Below are 24,968 nucleotides of genomic sequence, written 5' to 3'. Positions count from 1 at the left end.
AGATTTTTAAAAATAGTATAAAGGTACGTATGATAACTAGGAACTCTATTGGCAACCAGTGGTTTATTTGGATTATTCATACACGTTTCCATTGAAGATCTTAAATTTTGATTTTTCATCATTTGTGTCCATTGCTAGTTTCAGGTATTTACTGAGAAGTCTCAATCTGCTTATTTAACAGATACTTTTCTCTATTGGTTTAGTGACAGTGAAATTTGCCTTACAACTTGTTATGATAAAATAGTGCTCCATCTTGCTGAAAAGCTTTTGAAATTTTTCAAATGATTTCAATGATTTCAAGAGATATATTTGGGAAAATTTAGTGTTGACATTGTTGGCTAACAATTTTTCAGCCTTACAAAGAATCTATAACTATCAGTAATAAGACTTTTAAGTGAGAAATACTTAAACCTCTCATCCAATGTTTTAAAAACCCATTTGCTCTCTTAGGTAGAGGTGTTCTTTCTTTTTTTAAAAAAAATTTAAGCAAACATGTCATTTAAATCACAAAATTGTTACACTTGCTTATATCCTATATTCATACCTCAATGAAATAATTTTGGGGTACTATAAAGTGATATTTTGCTGTAAATTTTAGGGTATCAAAGGCCAAGACTTAGCTGAATATAGTTTAGATATATTGTTATAATCATTAACAGGTTAAAATTACTTTATATCAGATATGAGTAAAAATTAATTACTATGGAATGAAACCAAATGATCTTTTGTGTAAAGAAGCTGTGCTTAATATATTGTTGGCCTTAAATAATAGGTTTTCTGTCCTTTAAAGGAGACTAATAAATAATTTGTTTGTATAGTTAAATGCATTCAAAGTAATTATTTTTATATGATTATTTTCTGATGTAAACTTTACCTTGTAAATACATATGTCATCTGGCTGATTTTTTTTGGTGGGAAAATGAGGTTGGATACCACCATAAAAATAAATTTTTTTAGTTTTTTTTTTTTTTTTTTCAAGACGGGGTCTCGCTCTGTCACCCAGGCTGGAGTGCAATGGTGTGATCTCAGCTCATTGCAACCTTAACCTCCCAGGATCAAATGATCTTCCCACCTCAGCCTCTTGAGTAGCTGGGACCACAGGCATGCACCACCATACCTGGCTAATTTACTTTCAATTTTTATGGAGGTAGTATCTCCCTGTGTTGCCCAGGTTGGTGTTGCACTCCTGGGCTCAAGCCATCCTTCTGCTTTACCCTCCCAATGTGCCGGGATTACAGGTGTGAGGCATCGTGCCCAGCCAATTCTAGAAATTGTTATCTATATTATCAATTAGAATTTAAAAATAATCATTTCCAAAGAACAATTTTTGGCACTATAGAAGCCTTGGAGGAAGGAACCCTTCAGTAGAATGTGTTCAGGGCAAATTAGTATCAATTCTCTTAATGTAGATGTAAAATATGCACATAAACTATGTTAATAAATTGAAAATATGACACTTAAGCTCAATTTTATCTCTTTCAGAATAATAAATAATAAAAATATAAAGGGTCCTCTTTCTGTACTCTTTATATATAAATAATTTTCTCCCCCAAATTAGCATTAAAATTAATTCTAAAACTTTTTTGATATGAAGAAATAATTTTAAGATAGATCTACTATATTATTTGCAAGGTCACATTAATAAAATATATATAATTCATTTGAAATAAAAAATTAAAAAATTTTCATAAAGGATTCAAAGACAATCATATTAGATAAAGAATATTTTAGGCTGGATGTGCGAGCCACTGTGCCTGGCCTAAAATATTCTTTGTGTAATTTGATTGTGTAGTAATCCTAGGACTTTGGGAGGCCAAGGCAGGCAGATTGCTTGAGCTCAGGAGTTCAAGCCTAGTCTGGAGCAACATGGTGAAACCCAGTCTCTACCAAAAAATACAAACACAATTAGCTGAGCATGGTGGCATGTGCCTGTTGTCTTAGCTACTTGGGAGACTGAGGCAGGAGGATCACTTGAGCCTAGGAGGTGGAATATGAAATATATCAATAATTTGCTAAACAAATTTTTAGTCATTGTAATTATATTTCTTTTTAAGTAAAGAGAATATTAGTTACTGAATTGACTCTATAGAGTCTAATAAAATTCAATATAATGAAATTTACTTTTGGATGTACAGTTCTATTAGTTTTGACAAATATGCAATGTTGTGTAATCAACACCACAATAAGGAATGGTTTTATCACTGAAAAACATTTTCTTTTTGCTTCCTCTTTGAGTCAAACCCTTTTTTCCACTCCCAGTCCCTGGCAACTACTGATCTTTTTCTATTCATATAACTTTGCTTTTTCAGAATGTCATATAAATGGAATCATACAGTATGTAGCCTTTTGAGTCTGGCTTCTTTCACTTAACATGATGCATTTAAGATTCATCTATGTTTTGTGTATCAATAGTTTGTTTTTTTACTGTTGGGTAATATTTCAGTGTATGGATATACCTTAGTTTTATCCATTTACTAGTTGAAGGACTTTTGTTGTTTCAAATTATTTGCAATTATTACTTTCCATTTGCCTTTCTACCATTTTTAACCTTCCTTATTCACTTTTCTGCTTTGTCTTCTCCAAAATGTACTATAACAAGTATAATTAATTAATCATTAGTTAGTTAATCCGACACATTTTTTTTGATTGCCTATGAAGTGCCACACAGGTATTATTCTAGACACTAGAGATTACACTAGTTAAACAGAACACACAAACCATCTCTGCCGTAATATAATCATAGCCTCAAATATTTAAATTATAAGTTCTGTTACCATAATGAATTTTCATACATCTATAGATTAATTGTCTTAAAGATCTTTATGAATAAGATAAATGTTTCCTTTTTTTTTTGCAATTCAGCTTGATTTAGTAATTTTTCAGGGAAAAAAGTCGTTCATTGGAAATATTAAGGATTGTTAGTGCGGAATACAGAATATATTTGTTCTGTTTTTATGGCAATAGTTTCTGATAAATTACTCAGGACAAAGTTTCTTTCTCAGTTATGCTTGCTCCCTGCAAATATCATTTCTAATACAAGTCCTTCGTCATGTCAGGAATTTTCTTTTCATTTCTGCTTGACAGTCTCAGTTTTCTCAAGAAGATATACATAGGCTAATTAGCACAGTCCAGAAGAATAGTTGTCCTGTTTGCTGCCCTTAGCAGTGAAACAACGTACCATTCTGCTGTCTAGGGATCTAGTCCAAAGGTTTTATAAGGAATAGGGAAAGCAAAGAAAAGACAAAAAAGGAGAAAAACCAGGATCAAACTTAGCATATATGAGGATGTCTTTAGAGAATTAGATGTACAGGTGGTCTGGAAACCTAATATATCTATATAGACGTCTAATATCTTCAACTACATGAAAGACTTGGTAGAAATCAAATGACAGTTAGAACCTGCATGTATAATTTGGGTTAATTATCCTTTGTTGGATAGGCCCTGCAGGATAATGCTAAGGTAAAAATTCTTTGAACTATTTTACTTCAAACTTTACACATAACTGACCTGTTTATGAATTTCTACAAAATATATCTCTAATGAATATGTCTCTGTTAGTATGAAAAATAGAAACTGTGGCTTAAAAGAAATAATACAATATCCATTTTAAATTTTTCAGGGATTTTAAGATTTAAGTTTACTTATTTGTTGATGTTCTTTTAACTTATAAAGGGTAGTAATAGAATGTAAACCCAGTCATGGGACTAGTTTTTTTTTTTTCTTGAGACGGAGTCTTGCTCTGTCACCTAGGCTGGAGTGCAGTGGCGCAATCTCGGCTCACTGCAACCTCCGCCTCCCAGGTTCAAGCGATTCTTCTGCCTCAGCCTCCCAAGTAGCTGGGAGTACAGGTACATGCCACCACGCCCGGCTAACTTTTGTATTTTTAGTAGAGATGGGGATTCACCATATTGGCCAGGCTGGTCTCAAACTCCCGCCTGCCCTGGCCTTCCAAAGTGCTGGGATTACAGGCGTGAGCCACCACGCCCGGCCCATAGGACTATTTTTCTCCCCAATCCTAGGATTTTAACTTGGCCCAGTTCCCTAGATTTCTAAGCCCTAGGTTTTGTTGCTGTTGTTTTTAAAAGAATTGAATTGGCACTTTAATGTGTTTTGGAAAATTTGGCTAATGGTATATGGGAGTTTGTAGTTGCTAAACATCAAAGAATATAAAAAGATTTCCAGATGGCATTATCATTTACATGGCATAAGATATGGAGAATTGTTAGATTTAGGAATCAGTTTCAGAACATACCACTGGAAAATTTATGTTAAAAGACTGGCTAACTATAACAATAAATGTTGTTAAGTGCCATTATTAAGGGAATGAAAGGGCATATGTTAGTACATCTCACAAGACTTATCAAAATATTGATATTTTGATTATTATGTTTTTGGGCAGATTTTCAAGGCATAACACTCAGAAGTTTACTGCTTCTTCACATATATTTATTTATTTTTGAGACTTTAGCCAGCTTTCCTTTCCCCTTTTCATTTTCTAGTTAGATAAAAATCTATTGAGTTTTCTCTTCTTTCTTTTTCAAATATATTACTGTCCATAATTTTGTTTCATTCCAAGGAGTTATTTCATGACATTTTGGTTTAAATGTTGTCTTCCCAGTTATATCTTCAACAAATGAAGTTTGTCTTCCATTTTATAAATTACTTTTTCATACAAATATCTCTTGTTGCTTTGAATTTTAAAAGTAATTTGATCAGAATGAATATGCTAATCAGGTTTTTGAGCAGCAATTTAATAGATTTTATAAATTTTAATATCTCTAAAATTGAATGTTTGAAAATTTCTATGAATTCTAAATTTTCTCATAATAAATTCTAATGAATTATAAATATTCTATTGACTATGTTAAAATTTTATTGCAACAAATTTCTGAGTTCTATTTATGTCAGGCACTGTTGTAAGCACTAGGGAGAAAGCAGTGAAGAAAACAAAATTCTGTGGCCCCGTGGAGTTTTCATTCTGTTGTGGGGGTGCAAACCAAAAGTAAAAAAGTAAATGGCAAGCAAAGACTTCAGGTGATACCACGGATGTCTCCTGGTGCCAGCTGGAACTGCTGGGTAAAGGACTGACAGATTGTACCATCTGCCATTTAGGTCCAGGAGAGGATGATTGGTCCAGACACAGTTGAACATACTGGATTATCCTCTTGGAAAGAGACCATTCTGCTGCTGTCCACACAAATTGAACTTCAGAGGATGCCCAACTGTAACAATGGGGGCTTTTGCAGCTATGAGAATGGCCGCTAATGAAAAATATCTTGCAACTAGACACCAGCTGTGGTGATAGCACTTAGAGACCTTATGAGAATTGAAGGTTGTGCACTGCTTCTTGCGCTGAAGATTCTGAAACCATTGGTCCCAGCTAGCTCTTGCAGTTATCTCAGAGAGCTCTATCATGGCGTCATTCAGTGGACCAATTTGTCTCTCTTCAGTCTGGCCCTCAACCCAGGAGGCTAATTAAACACAAACCTTTCCATCAGTGACATGAATTAATGGGTATATCTATATGAAAAATTAGAAGAAAGAGAGGATTGTTCATTCATTGACCTCTTTCACAAACTTCCTGGGGTTGGACGTGTTTATTCCTAACCAATCAGGGTTTGTCACCTCCCTGTGGGATGAACCGAATTGTCTCTCCTTTCCCTCTAGTAATACACTTTATAAGTACTCAAGAGTCACTATTCTGTCATTGCAAGAAGCTTTCAGGGACAGAGGAATGATTATAGAATCACTCAGTGCAAAGTTAATGAACACATTCTTACCTATCCAGGTTGATTAGAGATAGCAGTAGTTACAATGAGCAAAACTAACTATCTTAGTCCCTTCAGGCTGCCATAACGGAATACCATGTAATGGGTGGCTTATAAGCAAAATAAATTTATTTCTTACAGCTCTGGAGGCTGGGAAGTCCAACATCAAGGTACTGCAAATTTGGTGTTTGGTGAGGGGTCTGCTTCCTTATTTGTAGACAGTGGTCTTCTTGCTGTGTCCTCACATGGCAGAAGGGGTGAAAAGCTCTCTGAGGTACCTTTTATAAGGGTAATAATCCTATACATGAGGGGTCTGCTCTCATGACCTAATCACCTCCCAAAGGCCCTTCTTCCTATGCCATTGCCTTGGGGGTGAGGATTTCAATGTGAATTTTGGGGGACACAAATGTTCAGACCATAACACCAACTATCATATCATATTGGTGTACTTATCCTGGACCCAGAGGAACAGCAGTCATAGTCTAGATAAAGAAGTCTCTTGGGCTTCAGTGTCTCCAATCAGATGCCTCTCCAGAGGGACTCCTTATCCCAATCTACCACATCATTTTCTTAATGACTACGGGAGCTGCTCTGATATTACTTTGTCTTGTATTAATGCCAGCAAATATCTTAGGTCCATTATGGTTTATGCATCAATGCATAATTTCTATTTAGTTTTCATGTTTTTGAGCTTCATAGCTTGTTATTATCATTTGTTTTATACAATCAATGTTCATGTAAACAGGTAACATAGGTATAATAATAGGGTTGTAATGGATATACTGAGGCTTTAGACAGGAGGAAGCATTTGAGGTAAGACATAAAGGGCAGAGAAACAGGGAAGAATATCTTGACCATGTGCCATGGAAGAATAAAAGGGTGTGGTATGTATGGACAATGGTGAGAAGTTTTGTATGCCTAGGAGTACATAAGAATCAAAGGCTACAACTTGGGAGAGGAATGTTGAAACAGGTAACTCAGAATCATATAAGGCATTTCCTGACCTATTTTAAAGGTGGAATCACAGCAGGTCACAGGTGACTTACTCACATTCATAATTTTAAAATCTCTTCTAATAATGACTTTTTATTTTTATATGTACTGACATTGATAATAATGATTATATCTTCTTTCATTTTTGTGTCTTTAAGTAGTTTCCTTCCATTCATCATCTGATTTTATCCTAATTATCTCTGAGTGGCACAGCTCTGAAATATTATAGTATTCTAATTTCTACAGATAGGGAAACTGAGATATGGAGAGCTTACATGGTTTACTCACAGCCACACGGCCATGCTTCCAGTGACGCAGACTTCGGATTTTTAATTGCATATACTTGTCAGATTTTATATGTATGCTTTTTGTCTATTTTCCTCTCAAATACTGTTGTGTGTGTGTGTTTTTTTTTTCTCTGTAGGACTTGGCCTTTACCCTGGAAGAGAGACAGCAATTGAACATTCATGGATTGTTGCCACCTTCCTTCAACAGTCAGGAGATCCAGGTTCTTAGAGTAGTAAAAAATTTCGAGCATCTGAACTCTGACTTTGACAGGTAACACATTGCTGAAGGTGGTTTTTATATTTCTCTTATGCAGTTGTCTAGTTTATTTTTTATTGGGTGAGAAAATGAAAACATTTAATGATTTGGAAAGGGTAGCCAACTTTGAGAAGAATTTGCCTGTAAACACAATGATGTTTTTAAAAAATTTACTCTCTTTAGGAACATTTGAATGAAATAAAATTTTGCTTTCTAAACTGCGTGCTCAGACAGACCATGTTTATCATATGATACTGCAAAAGTAAATGATGAGGAAATGCCATCCTGAACAGAATAAAACAGGTTAGAGTGGCTTTTAGTCACACTTTAAGTATCTTGTAGTTGAAAGCACACTTTTCTAGCCTCCAGTCTCTGTTCCAACACAGTTGCAAGTTTAGGTCACTTACTTTGGATAGTGTATTCAGTTTCTGTATTTGCACAAAGATAAAGATAATATTTTTCCCTACCTTTGGGTTTAGATAACCTTAGATTGAAATTCAGGCTCTATCTCACTAGCAGTAGATCCTTGAGCAATCACTACAGGCCCTGCCATGGCGGCTGTAACTGCTTTGCTGTCTGTTTTTGACTCCACTCTTTCTTACTAAGGTACTAAGCCTTTGTAGACCTTAGTTTTTTTAATCCATGGATTAGAGAGAACAACAGCTATTTGAAAAGATTGTTATGAGGGTTAAAAGAGGTAGCCAACTCAATATCAAATAAGTGTTGGTGTTAATCAGGGTGTTAATCAGGGTTCTCCGAAGAAGCAGAGCTGATAGGATGTGTGTGTGTGTGTGTGTGTGTGTGTGTGTGTGTGTGTGTATGAATGAAAATATAAATATAAATGGATAGAGGGAGAAAGAAGGGGAGGGAGAAGGCTTGTTAAATCCAAAATCTTCAGGTAGGTTGTCAGGCTGAAGACTGAAGGAAGAGTTGCAGTTGAGTCCAAAGGCAGTGCACTGGCAAAATTTATTTTTGCTAGACAGGAGGTCTGTCTGTGCTATTAAGGCCTTCAGCCATTTGGAGGAGGCCCACCCATATTTTGGAGGGTAATCTGATTTATTTAAGTCCACCAATTTAGATGTTAATCTCATCCAAAAACACCTGTGCAGAAACATCCAGAATAGTGTTTGACCAAATGTTGATACACCATGTTTGCTATGGATTGAGTGTTTGTGTCCCCCTGCAAATTCGTACGTTGAAATCTAATCCCCAGTGTGATGTTATTTGGAGGTGAGGACTTTGGGTGATGATTAGGTCATAAAAATGGCACCCTCATGAAATGGGATTAGTACTCTAAAAAGAAGAGGCCAGAGTACCAACGAAAAAAACCCAGGATCAGATGGATTCACAGCTGAATTCTACCAGAAATATAAAGAGGAGCTGGTACCATTCCTTCTGAAACTATTCCAAACAATCGAAAAGGAGGGACTCCTCCCTAACTCATTTTATGAAGCCAGCATCATCCTGATAGCAAAATTGGGAAGAGACACAACAAAAAAAGAAAACATCAGGCTAATATCCCTGATGAACATCGATGTGAAAATCCTCAATAAAATACTTGCAAACCGAATCCAGCAGCACATCAAAAAACTTATCCACCGCAATCAAGTTGGCTTCATCCCTGGGATGCAAGGCTGGTTCAACATATGCAAATCAATAAACGTAATCCATCACATAAACAGAACCAATGACAAAACTCACATGATTATTTCAATAGATGCAGAAAAGGCCTTTGATAAAATTAAACATCCCTTCATGTTAAAAACTCTCAATAAACTAGGTACTGATGGGACATATCTCAAAATAGTAAGAGCTGTTTATGACAAACCCACAGCCAATATCATACTGAGTGGGCGAAAGCTGGAAGCACTCCCTTTGAAAACCAGTACAAGACAAGGATGCCCTCTCTCACTACTCCTATTCAGCATAGTATTGGAAGTTCTGGCTAGGTCAATCAGGCAAGAAAAAGAAATAAAGCATATTCAAATAGGAAGAGAGGAAGTCAAATAGTCTGTTTGCAGATGACATGATTTTATATTTAGAAAACCCCATCCTCTCAGCCCCAAAACTCCTTGAACTGATAAGCAACTTCAGCAAAGTCTCAGGATATCAAATCAATGTGCAAAAATCACAAGTATTCCTTCACACCAAAGATAGACAAGCAGAGAGCCAAATCGTGAATGAACTCGCATTCACAATTGCTACAAAGAGAATAAAATACCTGGGAATACAACTAACAAGGGATGTGAAGGACCTCTTCAAGGAGAACTACAAACCATTGCTCAAGGAAATAAGAGAGGACACAAACAAATGGAAGAACATTCCATGCTCATGGATAGGAAGAATCAATATTGTGAAAATGGCCATACTGCCCAAAGTAATTTATAATTCAATGTTATACCCATCAAGCTACCATTGACTTTTTTCACAGAATTAGAAAAAACTACTTTAAATTTCATATGAAACCAAAAAAGAGCCTGCATAGCCAAGAAAATTGTAAGCAAAAAGAACAAAGCTGGAAGCATCATGCTACCTGACTTCAAACTATACTACAAGGCAACAGCAAGCAAAACAACATGGTACTGGTACCAAAACAGGTATATAGACCAATGGAACAGAACAGAGGCCTCAGAAATAACACCACACATCTACAACCATCTGATCTTTGATAAGCCTGACAAAAACAAGCAATGGAGAAAGGATTCCCTATTTAATATATGGTGTTGGGAAAACTGGCTAGTCATATGCAGAAAACTGAAACTGGACCCCTTCCTTACAGCTTATACAAAAATTAACTCAAGATGGATTAACGATTTAAACGTAAGACCTAAAACCATAAAAACCTTGGAAGAAAACCTAGGCAATACATTCAGGACATAGGCATGGGCAAAGACTTCATGACTAAAACACCAAAAGCAATGGCAACAAAAGCCAAAATTCATAAATGGGATCTAATTGAACCAAAGAGCTTAGAGTTTCTGCACAGCAAAAGAAACTATCATCGGAGTGAACAGGCACCCTGTAGAATGGGAGAAAATTTTTGCAATCTGTCAATCTGACAAAAGGCTAATATCCAGAATCTACAAAGAACTTAAACAAATTTACAAGAAAAAAACAACTCCATCAAAAAGTGGGCAAAGGATATGAACGGACACTTCTCAAAAGAAGACATTTATGCGGCCAAAAATCATGAAAAAAAACTCATCATCACTGGTCATTAGAGAAATGCAAATCAAAACCGCAATGAAATACCATCTGACACCACTTAGAATGGCGATCATTAAAAAATCAGGAAACAACAGATGCTGGTGAGGCTGTAGAGAAATAGGAATGCTTTTACATTGTTGGTGGGAGTGTAAATTAGTTCAACCATTGTGGAAGACAGTGTGGCGATTCCTCAAGGATCTAGAACCAGAAACACCATTTGACCCCACAATACCATTACTGGTTATATACCCAAAGAATTATAGATCATTCTACTATAAAGACACATGCACACGTATGTTTACTGCGGCACTATTCACAATAGCAAAGACATGGAACCAACCCAAATGCCCATCAATGATAGACTGACTGGATGAAGGAAATGTGGCACATATACACCATAGAATGCTATGCAGCCATTAAAAAGAATGAGTTAATGTCCTTTGCAGGGACATCGATAAGCTGGAAACCATCATCCTCAGCAAACTAACATAGGAACAGAAAACTAAACACCACATGTTCTCACTCATAAGTGGGAATTGAACAATGAGAACACATGGACACAGGGAGGGGAACATCACACACCAGGGCCTGTCGTGGGGTGGAGGAAAGGAGAGGGAGAGCATTCGGATAAATACCTAATGCATGCAGGGCTTAAAACCTAGATGACAGTCTGTAGGTGCAGCAAACCACCATGGCATATGTATACCTATGTAACAAACCTCACATTCTGCACATGTATCCCAGAACTTAAAGTAAAATAAAAAATAAAAAAATAAAAGAGGCCTAAGAAAGCTGACTTTCCCTTTCCCTCATGTGAGGATGCAGCGAGAATGTGCTGTCTATGTGGAATGTGTCCTTATCAGGCTCAGAATCTGCTGGCAGCTTGACCTTGAACTTCCTGGCCTACAAAACTATGAGAAATCAATTTCTGTTGTTCATAAGCTACCTAGTCTATGGTATTTTTGTCATAGCAAACTGAATGGACTATGACACCACCCATATGAATCTCCTCAAATCATACTTAATCTTTGAATAAAGGCAATAACAAGGTCCATACTTCCACCTAACACAATAAACTATCTTGCATACAACCAAAAATGCACCAACCCTATCCTCAAAAGAAGATGCCAAATCCTTTGGTGATGTTTACTCTCATCGATATTCCTTAACTTAAACACTATGATGTAATATTAGCAGTACTTAAATACTATGATGCAGAGTCAGTATATCTTATGTTATCAGATAAGGTGATAAGAGAAGGAAGAAAATGATATTTTCTGAAATTTGCATATGGATTTTTGCTTATATATGTATACACACATATTAATAGCAAAACAAGAAATACTTATGGCAATTACAGTCTTCTTTTTCTTTAATCGATCACATGGTCATAGCTGGTGTTTATAACTACCTTTTTCCATGACCCAATCCATATCCCCTTTGCCCTCAGCAAGTATCTCAGCTGATTGTGGTTCTTTACCTGGTGAGGGTGACTCAAACCTTCAATCCTGAATGGTCTGGGCCATTAGTAATCCTGCTTGAATTGGATTGTTGTTTTCATTAGCTTTAATCACAGGGCATGGTAATACTAAGAGCTACCCTAAGGGGTCTCCTGTATTTCAGACATACTCTCTCCCGCCTCCACTGTAGTGTAACAGTTTAGTTTCCTCTTGGTAGTCAGGATCAATTTTTCCCGGTCAGCACAGTAACTCCTTTCTTGGCCTGTTAATTCAGAGGCATGTGGTGCTCAAAGTGGTCAGGTGGCAGTCTTAATTTCCTGTTCAATGGGTTTATTATTGTGTTTCTTGATGGAAACATTCTTCCCTTTGGAATGAAGACCTCTAGACCAGCAGAGCATAAAGTCACAGGGGTAGAAAGGAGAAATTTGGCTAGTGTGACACTAGGGTTGTTAGTGAGAGGTGCCATTTCCATTTCCACCCCTTGATTCCTAGACCTATGAATCCTGGCTATGAGAAAAACAGCACCATTTTTTGGACACTGATTGAGAGCACATACAGCCTCCTGGAGAACCTTGCCTCAGCTTTGCAAGGTATTGCCACTTTGCTGGTACTGTAACTGAGTCTTCAAAAGTACATTCCACTGTTCTGTCAAGCCAGTTGCTTCAGATTGTTGGGAAACATTGTAAAACTAGTGAGTTTCATGAGCATGTGCTCATTCCCCACACTTCGTTTGCTCTAAAGTGAGTTCCTTGATCAGAAGCAATGCTGTGTGGAATACCATGAGGGTAGGTAAGGCATTTTGTAAGTCCATGAATAGTAGCTTTGGCAGGAGCATTGCATGCAGGGAAAGCATATCTAGATCCAAACTAAGGGTCTATGCCAGAAAAAAAAGTTGTCCTTCCCATAATGGAAGCTGTTGAGTGTAATGAACTTGCCACCAGGTAGCTAGCTGGCTAATTACCCTGGAGAATGGTGCCACATCAGGGAATCAGTGTTAGTCTCTGCTGCAGATTAAACACTCAGAAGTGGCTATAATAGCCAGGTTGGCCTTGGTGAGTGAAAGTCCATATTGCTGAGCCTATGCATAACCTCTATCCCTGCCACCATGGCCACTTTGTTCATGAGCCCAGTGGATGTGATGGGGTGGCTGGGCAAAGAGGCTGACTCAGTTTGTCCGACGTGTATACAGTTGCTTCTTTTTAAACTCCTTCGCAACCTTCTCTTTCATTTGTTCCATAACATCTTCCTTTAGCTGCTTGTGTCCTTACTTTATATTCTTTTCCTGGGCCATTTTATCAGCTACCTGCTAAGAGCTGGTGACCTTCATATATTTGCTACAGACTGTTCCTCAATATATATTGAACATCAACTCAGTGTCAGGTACTCTTTTAGATATTGGGGTTATAGACAATGATCTCTGACCTCATGAAATTTACATAAATTATTAAAAATTATTATTATTTTGAGAAAGGGTCTCACTCTATTGCCCAGGCTGCAGTGCACTGACGTGACCATAGCTCTATGTAGTCTCAACATCCTGGGCTCAAACAGTTCTCCTGCCTCACCCTTCCAAGTAGCTAGGACTACAGGCATGCTCCACCATGCCTGGCTTATTTTTAAATACAAATTATTAAATTTTGTAAATAGTAATACAAATTGGTAAGTTATAAAATATGCTAGAAAATGGCTAATGTCTTGGGATGGGGGAAATAAAGGTAGAGCAGGGTAAAGAGGAGCTGAGAATGCTGAGGGGAGTTATGGCCAGTTTGCATTGTTGAGTTGGGTGATAAGGGTAATCTCCATTGAGAAGGTGAGTTTTGAGCAAATAATCAAAGGTGGTGGAGCAGTTAGCCATGAAGAAATCTGAGGAACAGCGTTTTGTAGCTGGCGTGTTCAAGAATCAGCAGGGAGACTTGTGTCTAGAGCAGAATGAGTTAGGGAAAGAATGGTAAATTGGGAAAGGAAGTTAGTGAGGTAATGGGCGGTTGATTAGGTATGGCTTTGTAGTCTACTAAAGACTTCTGCTATACTATGAATGTAAAGGGTAGCCTCTTGAGGTTTTTGACCAGAAGAGCCACATGATCTAAGCTATAATTTCAGAAAGACTGGCTGCAATGTTGAGAATAGAATGTAGGCTGGGATGGCTTTTAGGAGACCATTAGAATAATCCAGGCAAGAGATGATGGTGATTTAGATCTAGGGTGGTAGCAATAAAGGTGGTCAGATTTTGGATATATTTTGAAAGTAAAGCCAACACAATTTATTCATGTATTTCACATGAGTGTTAGAAAGCTTTCAGAGAAGAGGAGTATGTTAGTCTGTTCTTGCATTGCTATAAAGAAATACCTGAGGCTGGGTAATTTATAAAGAAAGGAGATTTAAATGGCTCATGGTTCAGCAGGTTGTACAAACATGGCACCAATTATCTGCTGCCTTGGTGAGGGCCTCAGGAAGCTTACAATCATGGTGGAAACAGGAGCAAGATAGGAAGGAAGTGCCAACCAAATCTCACATCAACTCAGAGCAAGAACTCATCACAAAGGGATTGGTGCTAAGCCATTCATGAGGTATCCACCCCCATGATCCAAATACCCACCAGGACCCACCTCCAACACTGGGGATTACATTTCAACATGAGATTTGGAAGGGACAAACACCCAAACCATATCAAGGAGAAAACAGCAAGGAAACAGAAAAGGAATGACCAGAGAGATAGGAGGAAAACCATGAGAATATGATAGATTGGAAGTCAATGAAAGAAAGTGTATTGAGCCCTAAGAAATATCTCCTGTGTCAAATATTCTGATAGGTAAGATGAGGTCTGAGAATGGACCATTGATTTAGCAATGCTAATTTCCACATTGCCAAATTAATTTTATCATGTCTAAAGTTAAACTCTTTGTCTTCCACATGTTTATTTTCTGGGTTATGTCTATCTAATTGCCCAAACATTAGAATCCATGCATCTCTTACTCAGAATTCTGTGCATTTTCAACTATTCTAGGGAATGAAAATCAATTCAAAATGGCTGGTAAGATTGTTGAGTAGTTTTGCAAGATTCTTTTAAGTTGAACTGAGCAGTTTACGTTTTATTCTATAAACTATTGAAGGTTACAGATATCATGAAGAGGTTTACATTTACAAAGATAACTCTGGGTCAGAAATGCTTCTAGAAAGAAAAAGGCCATAAGATACAGATACAAAGAAAAGTTTCTTGAACTTCCTTACCTTAGTTATTTTTAGGATGAGTGTTACATTCTCTTACTTATTTCCTGTATGTCATTTCCCTTGGTTATTCAATACTGCAAGTCAAAGGATGAAATCTTTCTATTAACTTAGTTAATACTAAATCTATAGTTATATTTTCATCTCTTTTAAAATAGGGATAAAGTCTCTTCAAGTATTAAATAAAACTGTGCTATTTCAGCAATGATTTTAATGTTTGCATGATATTAGTTAAGTTTATGGTTCTTTATTCTTTGCAATATTTAAGGGTATTTCTTGTCTGGGTGCGGTGGCTCACGCCTGTAATCCCAGCACTTTGGGAGGCCAAGGCAGGCAGAGCACTTGAGGTCAGGAGTTCAAGACCAGCCTGGCCAACATGGTGAAACTGTCTCTACTAAAAATACAAAAAAAATTAGCCGGGCTTGGTGGTGCATGCCTGTAGTCCCAGCTACTTGGGAGGCTGAGGCAGGAGAAAACGCTTGAACCCAGGAGACAGAGGTTGCAGTGAGCCAAGATCATGCCACTGCACTCCAGCCTGGGCGACAGAGCAAGACTCTGTCTCAAAATAAATAAATAAATAAATAAATAAATAAATAAATAAATAAATAAAATAAAAAATAAGCCGGGTGTGGTGGCATGCCCTCGTAATCCTAGCTACTCAGGAGATGGGGTTTCACCATGTTGGCCAGGCTGGTCTTGAACTCCTGACCTCGTGATCCACCCACCTCTGCCTCCCAAAGTGCTGGGATTACAGGCGTGAGCCACCATGCCCGGCCATTTTTGTATTTTTAGTAGAGACGGAGTTTCACCATGTTGGCCAGGCTGGTCTTGAACTCCTGATCTTGTGATCCGCCCACCTCAGCCTCCCAAGGTGCTGGGATTACAGGCATGAACCACTGTGCCTGGCCAAGACTCTGTCGTAAAGAAAAAGAAAAGAATATTTCTTAAGTCTTTTTTAATCAGATGTTTTCTATGTAACCTAAATGTACTTTATACTTGGTTGAAAATATTTAATTAGATTTCTAAGTAGCTATTTCATGACTTTATGGGATGTAGATCTAATTATGTCCAATTTTTACAGGTATCTTCTCTTAATGGATCTCCAAGATAGAAATGAAAAACTCTTTTATAGAGTGCTGACATCTGACATTGAGAAATTCATGCCTATTGTTTATACTCCCACTGTGGGTCTGGCTTGCCAACAATATAGTTTGGTGTTTCGGAAGCCAAGGTATGTCAACTTTTATTTTAAATGCAACTTGTGTCTTTATTTATTTTTGTAAGTTTTTTAATGAATTTAAAATTTATTATTATTATTTTAAATTTGACAATAAAATTGCATATATTTATGATGTACAGAGGATGTTCTGAAATATGTATACATTGTGAAATGGTAGAATCAAGCTAATTAGCATATGCATTATTTCACATTCATATCATTTATTTGTGGTGAGTATGCTAAAATCTACTTTTAGCAGTTTTCACGTATATAATAAATTATCCTTAGCAATAGTCACTATGTGGTACAATAGATGTCTTGAACTCATTCCTCCTGTTTAACTGAAATTTTGTATCCTTTTAACCAGCATTTCCCTAATCCCGCAACCCGCTCCCCCTACCTTTCTCCTATCCTCTGGTAACTACCATTCTTCTCTTTGCTACTATGAGTTTGACTATTTTTAGGTTCCACATATAAGATCATGTGGTATTTGTCGTTCTGTGTCTGGCTTATTTCACTTAACGTAATATCCTAAAGGTTCATCTGTATTGTTGCAAATGACAGAATTTCTTTCTTCTTTAAGGCTGAGTGGTATCCTATGTGTATGTGTACCACATTTTCTTTATCCATTCACCTGTTGATGGACTCTTACCTTGATCCCATATCTTGGCCATTGTGAATAATGCTGTAGTGAACATGGGAGTGAGTGCAGATATCTCCTAGACATACTGATTTCATTTCCTTTGGATATGTACCCAGCAGTGTTATTACTAGATCATTTGGTAGTTCTATTCTTAATTTTTTGAGAAGCTTCCATACTGTTTTCCATAATAGATTTACTAGTTTACATTCCCACTGAACACTGAATAAGAGTTTCCTTTCCTCAGGTTCCTCGCCAATACTTATTGTTCATCTTTTTGGTATAGCCGTTCTAACAAGTGTGAGGTGATATCTCACTGTGCTTTTAATTTCTTTTTTTTTTGTTTTGTTTTGTTTTTACTTATATTTATTTATTTATTTATTTTTTTATTATAGTTTAAGTTTTAGGGTACATGTGCACATTGTGCAGGTTAGTTACATATGTATACATGTGCCATGCTGGTGCGCTGCACCCACTAACTCGTCATCTAGCATTAGGTATATCTCCCAATGCTATCCCTCCCCCCTCCCCCCTCCCCACCACAGTCCCCAGAGTGTGATATTCCCCTTCCTGTGTCCATGTGATCTCATTGTTCAATTCCCACCTATGAGTGAGAATATGCGGTGTTTGGTTTTTTGTTCTTGCGATAGTTTACTGAGAATGATGGTTTCCAGTTTCATCCATGTCCCTACAAAGGACATGAACTCATCATTTTTTATGGCTGCATAGTATTCCATGGTGTATATGTGCCACATTTTCTTAATCCAGTCTACCATTGTTGGACATTTGGGTTGGTTCCAAGTCTTTGCTATTGTGAATAATGCCGCAATAAACATACGTGTGCATGTGTCTTTATAGCAGCATGATTTATAGTCATTTGGGTATATACCCAGTAATGGGATGGCTGGGTCAAATGGTATTTCTAGTTCTAGATCCCTGAGGAATCGCCACACTGACTTCCACAATGGTTGAACTAGTTTACAGTCCCACCAACAGTGTAAAAGTGTTCCTATTTCTCCACATCCTCTCCAGCACCTGTTGTTTCCTGACTTTTGAATGATTGCCATTCTAACTGGTGTGAGATGATATCTCATAGTGGTTTTGATTTGCATTTCTCTGATGGCCAGTGATGATGAGCATTTTTTCATGTGTTTTTTGGCTGCATAAATGTCTTCTTTTGAGAAGTGTCTGTTCATGTCCTTCGCCCACTTTTTGATGGGGTTGTTTGTTTTTTTCTTGTAAATTTGTTTGAGTTCATTGTAGATTCTGGATATTAGCCCTTTGTCAGATGAGTAGGTTGCGAAAATTTTCTCCCATGCTGTAGGTTGCCTGTTCACTCTGATGGTAGTTTCTTTTGCTGTGCAGAAGCTCTTTAGTTTAATTAGATCCCATTTGTCAATTTTGTCTTTTGTTGCCATTGCTTTTGGTGGTTTGGACATGAAGTCCTTGCCCACGCCTATGTCCTGAATGGTAATGCCTAGGTTTTCTTCTAGGGTTTTTGTGGTTTTAGGTCTAACGTTTAAATCTTTAATCCATCTTGAATTGATTTTTGTGATGATTAGTGATGTTGAGCAATTTTTCATAAACCTGTAGGTCATTTATATGTCCTCTTTTGAGAACTGTCTATTCTGGTATTTTGCTCATTTTAAGAACATGTTATTTGTTTTCTTGTTATTGAGTTATTTGAGTTCCTTATATATTTTGAATTAATCCCTTATGAGATGTATGGTTCACAGATATTCTCTCCTATTCCATAGGTTGTCTCTTCACTCTGTTGACTGACTGCTGTGCTGAGCTTTTTAGTTTATTATAATTCCATTTGTCTATTTTTGCTTTTGCCTATGCCACTGGGGTCATATCTAAAAACATCTTTGCCCAAACTACTATCATGAGGCTTTTCCCCTAAATTTTCTTGTAGAAGTTTTATAGTTTCAAGTCTTACATTTTTCTTTACCTATTGAGTTGATTTTTTTTTAATATGGTGTGAAATAAGGGTCTAATTTCATTCCTCTGGCATTTGGAAAACCAGTTTTCCCGTCACCATTTAATGAAGAGACTGTTCTTTCTCCATTTCACTTTTGTAAAAAATCAGTTGACTGAAAATGCATGGATTTATTTCTGGGCTGTCTATTCTGTTTCATTCTGGGCTGTCTGTTCTCTTTCTTTGGTCTCTGTGTTTGTTTTTATACTGGTACCATGCCGTTGTGATTACCGTAACTTAACAGTATATTTTGAAATCAGGTAGTATGATACCTCTAGCTTTGTTCTTTTTGCCTAAGATTGCTTTGGACATTTGGGGCCTTTTGTGGTTCATATGAATTTTTTTATCTTTATTTTTATATTTCTGTGAAAAAATGTCATTGGAACTCTGATAGGGATTATACTGAATCTGTAGATCTCTTTGGGTAGTGTGGTCATTTTAACAATATTAATTCTTCCAATCCATGAAATGGAACATCTTTCCATTTATTTGTGTCTTCTTAAATTTTTTTCATCAATGTTTTGTAGTTTTCCACATACAGATATTTCACCTCTTTGGTTAAATTTATTCCTAAGTATTTTGTTGTTTTGGTTGCTATCATTATTATTATTATTGTTTTGAGACAATCTTACTTTGTCTGGAGTGTAGTGGCATGATCTTGGCTCACTGCAACATTTGCCTCCTGGGTTCAAGTGATTCTCATGGCTCAGCCTCCTGAGTAGCTGGGATTACAGGTGCGCACCACCATACCTGGCTAATTTTTGTATTTTTGGTAGAGATGGGGTTTCACCGCATTGGCTAGGCTGGTCTCAAACTGTTGGCCTCAAGTGATCCACCCGCCTCAGCCTCCCAAAATGCCTCCCAAAGTACAGGCATGAGCCACCACACCCAGCCTTTGTAGCTATTATTAATGGGATTGCTTTTTTGATATTTTTGGATAGTTTATAGTTAGTGTATTAGAAACACTGCTGACTTTTATATGTTGATTTTGTATCATGGAACTTTCCTGAATTTATTAGTTGTAACAGTTTTTTGTTGGAGTTTTAAGGGTTTTCTATGTATATGATGATATTGTCTGCAAACAGAGACCATTTAACTTCTTCCTTTCTAATATGGATGCCTTTTTTTTTCTTTTGCTTCCCTAATTGTTTTGGCTAGGACTTCCAGTCTCTAGATTTCTCTCTAGATTTAAGATTTGGCCAGGCACAGTGGCTCATACCTGTAATCCCAGCACTTTGGGAGGCTGAGGCGGGCAGATCACGAGGTCAAGAGGTTGAGACCATCCTGACCAACATGGTGAAACCCCATCTCTACTAAAAATACAAAAATTAGCTGGGCATGGTGGCATGTGCCTGTAGTCCCAGCTACTCAGGAGGCTGAGGGAGGAGAATCGCTTGAATCTGGGAAGTGGAGGTTGCAGTGAGCCGAGATCACGCCATTGCACTCTAGCCTGGTAACAGAGCGAGACTCTGTCTCAAAAAAAAAAAAAAAAAAAAAAAAAAAAAAAGAAAAGATTTAAGATAATAGAAAGTATTTCCAAATCAATTTGGGTTCCCTTTTACAGATAGTAAATTAATTTCCTTTTTGTTTTGAAAGAGATTGGCTGGGCATGGTAGCTCACACCTGTAATTCCAGGACTTTGGGAGGCTGAGGCAGGCAGATCACCTGAGGTCAGGAGTTCGAGACCAGCCTGGCCAACATGGTGAAACCCTATCTCTACTAAAAATACAAAAATTGCTGAGCGTGGTGGTAGTTGCCTGTAATCCCAGCTACTAGGGAGGCTGAGGTAGGAGAATTGCTGGAATCCAGGAGGCAGAAGCTTCAGTGAGCTGAGATTGCTACTGCACTCCAGCCTGGATGACAGAGTGAGACTCCATCTCAAAAAAAAAAAAACCAAAAAAACAAAAAAGTAATACTGATCATAATTAAGCTTGCCTTTGATATGTTAATTACCACTATTACATGTATATTTTTACAAGTTAAAACAAAGATTCCAAATTTTTCTGAAATGAGAATATTACTTTCTAAATTGAGTCAAAATTAAATGATCTTAAAGTAGCTCTTTTGTTCTTTCCCTTAAATGAAATAGTAGTCACCTTTGAGATGCATAAAATATAGAACACAATTTTTCTAGCACTACTTATTCATTATATTAGTTTCAATACTTTTTGAAAGAAGAAACAATCGGAATAAATACATATTAATACTTTTAACAACAGCAATAACAAAAGTTCAAGTTGCATATGTCTTTCTACTTTTGGCTCTGAATTTAAAGATAAAAAAGAAATGTTTAAAGTATCTACCACAAACACAAAAGCCTATTGAAAGTACTGTCCTTAAAAGGAATATTTCAGAGGTATTATCGGAAAGCAATATTGAATGTGGATTTCCATGTAGCTGTATTGATATAGTGGTAATATTTATCATACTGCGCTGCATTACCCTTTGTATAAAGAAAAGAGTTGGCCACATCATCCCTTTGTATAAAGAGAATAATTAGATAAGTATCTATAGATGATCTAAACTACATTAAAATTTTGTTATTGATACATATTAGATATACATATTTTGGGGATATATGTGATAATTTAATACATTCATATAATTTGTAAAGATCAAATCAGTGTAATTGAGATATCTATCACCTTAAATATTTATCTTTTCTTTATGCTAGAAACATTCGGATTATCTTCTTCTAGCTGTTCTGAAATATACAATAGGTCTTATTTGTTCCATCAAACTTCATACTAAACTACATTAATAGCGCATATCCATGTTACATTTATGTAATAGTTACGTTAACAATGACTAAATTTTTTTTCATTGAAGAAAAGGAGTTAGAATTTACTGTTAATTGTATTGCAAAGTAATTGTTTTCTGGGTATATAAGAATATTATTTTAACTATACAAATAATTATATATTCATTATTGAAAAAATAATAAAACAAATATTCAGAAGGAAGAAACTTAAAAATGCATAATGTCATCATACCAAAAAGCGCTGACAGACACAATACATACTATTTTCCTTGTAGATGAAGGAATCATACTACATAAACTATTTCTTGCCTTACTATAGGCAAGAAACCTACAGTATTTTCCTTATAGATGAAGGGATCATACTGTATGAACTATTTCTTGCCTTACTGTCTTCTCTGGGTAATGTATTATAAACATCTGTGCGTGTCCAAAAAATATATTTCTATATAAAGAATCTTAATACAAGCATAATAAAAAGCTGTTTTAAATTCAAGGATGTTTATTGAAATTTTGTTTCTGAGAGATACTAAGTACTAACAATGATAAGAAATGTAGAAGGGCTTGAATCAAACGAAGTATTTGAGTTGAAGTCGATAGAAATCTCAATAGCAACAAGTTTTTTTTCTTTGGCAAGCACAGGGGATTTTATTGATGGTACATGACAAGGTGGGGCTCCCTCGGCTCCTCCCTTTTAGGGGGTCTGCATGGAAACTATGAGGAGGGGAGATTCTCAGTGTGGTGGGAGACTGAGTGTGGCAGGGACTCTCCAGCAGTGAGGGCCGCTCTCTTCCCGTCGTGCTGTCGCTGGGGCTGGTGGTCTGGGGGTCTTACTCCTTGGAAGCCACACTGTGGGCAGAGGTCCACCACCCTGTTGCTGCAGCCAAATTCATTGTCATACCAGGAAATGAGCTTGACAAAGTGGTCGTTGAGGGCAATGCCAGCCCCAGCATCGAAGGTGGAAGAGTGGGTGTCTGTTGAAGTTGGAGGAGACCACCTGGTGCTCAGAGTAGCCCAGGATGCCTTTGAGGGGGTCCTCTGACACCTGCTTCACCACCTTCTTGATGTCATCATATTTGGTAGGTTTTTCCAGACGGCAGGTCAGGTCCACCACTGACATGTTGGCAGTGGGGACACGGAAGGCCATGCCAGTGAGCTTCCCGTTTAGCTCAGGGATGACCTTCCTCACAGCCTTGGCAGCACCAGTAGAGGCAGAGAGGATGTTCTGGAGAGCCCCATGGCCGTCACCCCACAGTTTCCCATAGGAGCCATCCATAGTCTTCTGGGTGGCAGCGATGGTCATGAGTCCTTCCACGGTACCAAAGTTGTCATGGATGACCTTGGCCAGGGGCGTTAAGCAGCTGGTGGTGCAGGAGGCATTGCTGATAATCTTGAGCTGTTGTCATATTTCTCATGGTTCACACCCATCACGAACATGGGGGCATCAGCAGAGGGTGCAGAGATGATGACCGTTTTGGCTCCTGCCTCCAAGTGAGCCCCAGCCTTCTCCATGGTGGTGAAGATGCTGGTGAACTCCATGATGTACTCAGTGCCAGCATTGCCCCATTTGATTTTGGTGGGATCTTGCCCCTGGAAAATAGTGATGAGATTTCCATTGATGACAAGCTTCCCGTTCTCAGCCTTGACGGTGCCATGGAATTTGCCATGGGCGGAATTATACTGGAACATGTAGACAGTGTTGTTGAGGTCAATGAAGGGGTCATTGATGGCGACAATATCGACTTAACCAGAGTTTAAAGCAGCCCTGGTGACCAGGCAGCCAATACAACCAAATCCGTTGACTCCAGCCTTCACCTTCACCATGGTGTCTCAGGGATGCAGCTGGCAATGCACAAGAAGATGCAGCTGTCTGTTGAATGGGAGGAGCAGAGAGCTGCAACAATTATTTTTTGAGAGCTTTTACTATATTAGATGGTTTTCTCAGGCTTAGGACACTTTGGTGTGCATATATATATTCCAAAAGAAGAAGAGACAAACATATAAAATAAATAAATTGTCTAGAATGTTTGAAGGTGATAAGTGTTATGGAGAAAGAGAACAGGAAAAGGGGGATCAGGAGTGTCAGTTGCTTTGCAGGAGGCAGTTGTAATTTTAAACAGAGTGGACACTGTGGGTCTCATTGGAAGATGATATTGGAGGAGTTGGGGAGGAAGTCATGTAGATATGAGTGGAAACATGCCAGACAGAAGGAACAGCCAATGCCAAGGCCCTCAGTGGGAACATGCCTGGAGACCAGGAGCAGGATGGAGACCACTGTGTCTGGAGTGGAGTGAGAGAGAGGGAGAGTAGGGGATGAGTTCACAGAGGTGGGTCAATGAGTGGGTATATGTCTTAGGGCTTCCTGTAGGCTGTTTGGAAGAACATTGGCTTTTACTGTTAGCTAAATGAAAAGCCCTAAATGGTCTTACGCAGTTACATGACATGATCTAGTATTTTTAAAAAGAGCATTCTGGTTGCTGTGTTGAGAATAGACTAAAGCAAAAGAAGAATCAGGGACCCTTGTTAGGAGACTATTAAAATAAACCCAGTGAGAGATGATAGTGGTTCAGATTAGGAGGGTAATAATGGAGTTAGGGGTAAGTTTTAAAATCCAGATTCTGGATAAAAATGAAGACAGCCACAAAGACTTTCTGCTGGACTGAAAGCTTCCTAGAGTAGTGATTGGAAGTATGGGCTCTGGAGTAGGTAGCCTATTTTTACTTACTGGTTTTGCCACTTGTTGTAGTCTGGTATAAGGTATTTAACTTTTCTGTGCTTCGGTTTCCTCATCTGTAAATTGGGAGTAATACTACAGCCTGCCGCATCTTATCCATACTTTTGAATTCCAAAACTTTGAAAATCAAGACTGTAAAAAAATCTCATTTGGGACAAAACCTGATCTTATCTGAAATCATTGGCAGCAGTACCAAAGACTATATATAGTCTTATAAGTCCAGCAGTAAACTGGATTTATAAGACTATAATAGTCTATTTATCTCACTTACTGTCATTTGTTTTTCTGTAGAAGTACTAATGTATTTGATTATGGGGACTTTCTTAGAAATAAATATGTTTACATATATATAAACTTATATAAGTATGTGTTTTTATGTATGTATATATGTATATATATAGAGAGAGATGGGTGGCTGGGGAGGGGGAGAGGAAGAAATG

The 24,968-nt window shown here is 37.5% G+C and overlaps 1 protein-coding gene and 1 pseudogene across 2 annotated transcripts in view; one reads left to right on the top strand and one right to left on the bottom strand.

Moving 5' to 3' along the window:
* The window catches only part of ME1 (malic enzyme 1), a 214,394-nt gene that overhangs the window by 16,716 nt on the left and 172,710 nt on the right, over positions 1-24,968 (top strand). For both annotated transcript variants that reach the window (XM_518610.8, XM_063813239.1), the window contains exons 2-3: positions 7,186-7,319; positions 16,278-16,427. In XM_518610.8, coding sequence (XP_518610.3) covers positions 7,186-7,319; positions 16,278-16,427 — 284 coding nt within the window. The remainder of the gene's footprint in view (positions 1-7,185; positions 7,320-16,277; positions 16,428-24,968) is intronic.
* LOC107975212 (glyceraldehyde-3-phosphate dehydrogenase-like) lies at positions 22,509-23,618 on the bottom strand (annotated as a pseudogene).

Source organism: Pan troglodytes, chromosome 5 (assembly GCF_028858775.2).
Source record: "Pan troglodytes isolate AG18354 chromosome 5, NHGRI_mPanTro3-v2.0_pri, whole genome shotgun sequence".
Classification (NCBI taxonomy): domain Eukaryota; kingdom Metazoa; phylum Chordata; class Mammalia; order Primates; family Hominidae; genus Pan; species Pan troglodytes.
Note: the sequence above shows the minus strand (reverse complement) of the source record. Positions and strands in the feature narration are given on the sequence as shown.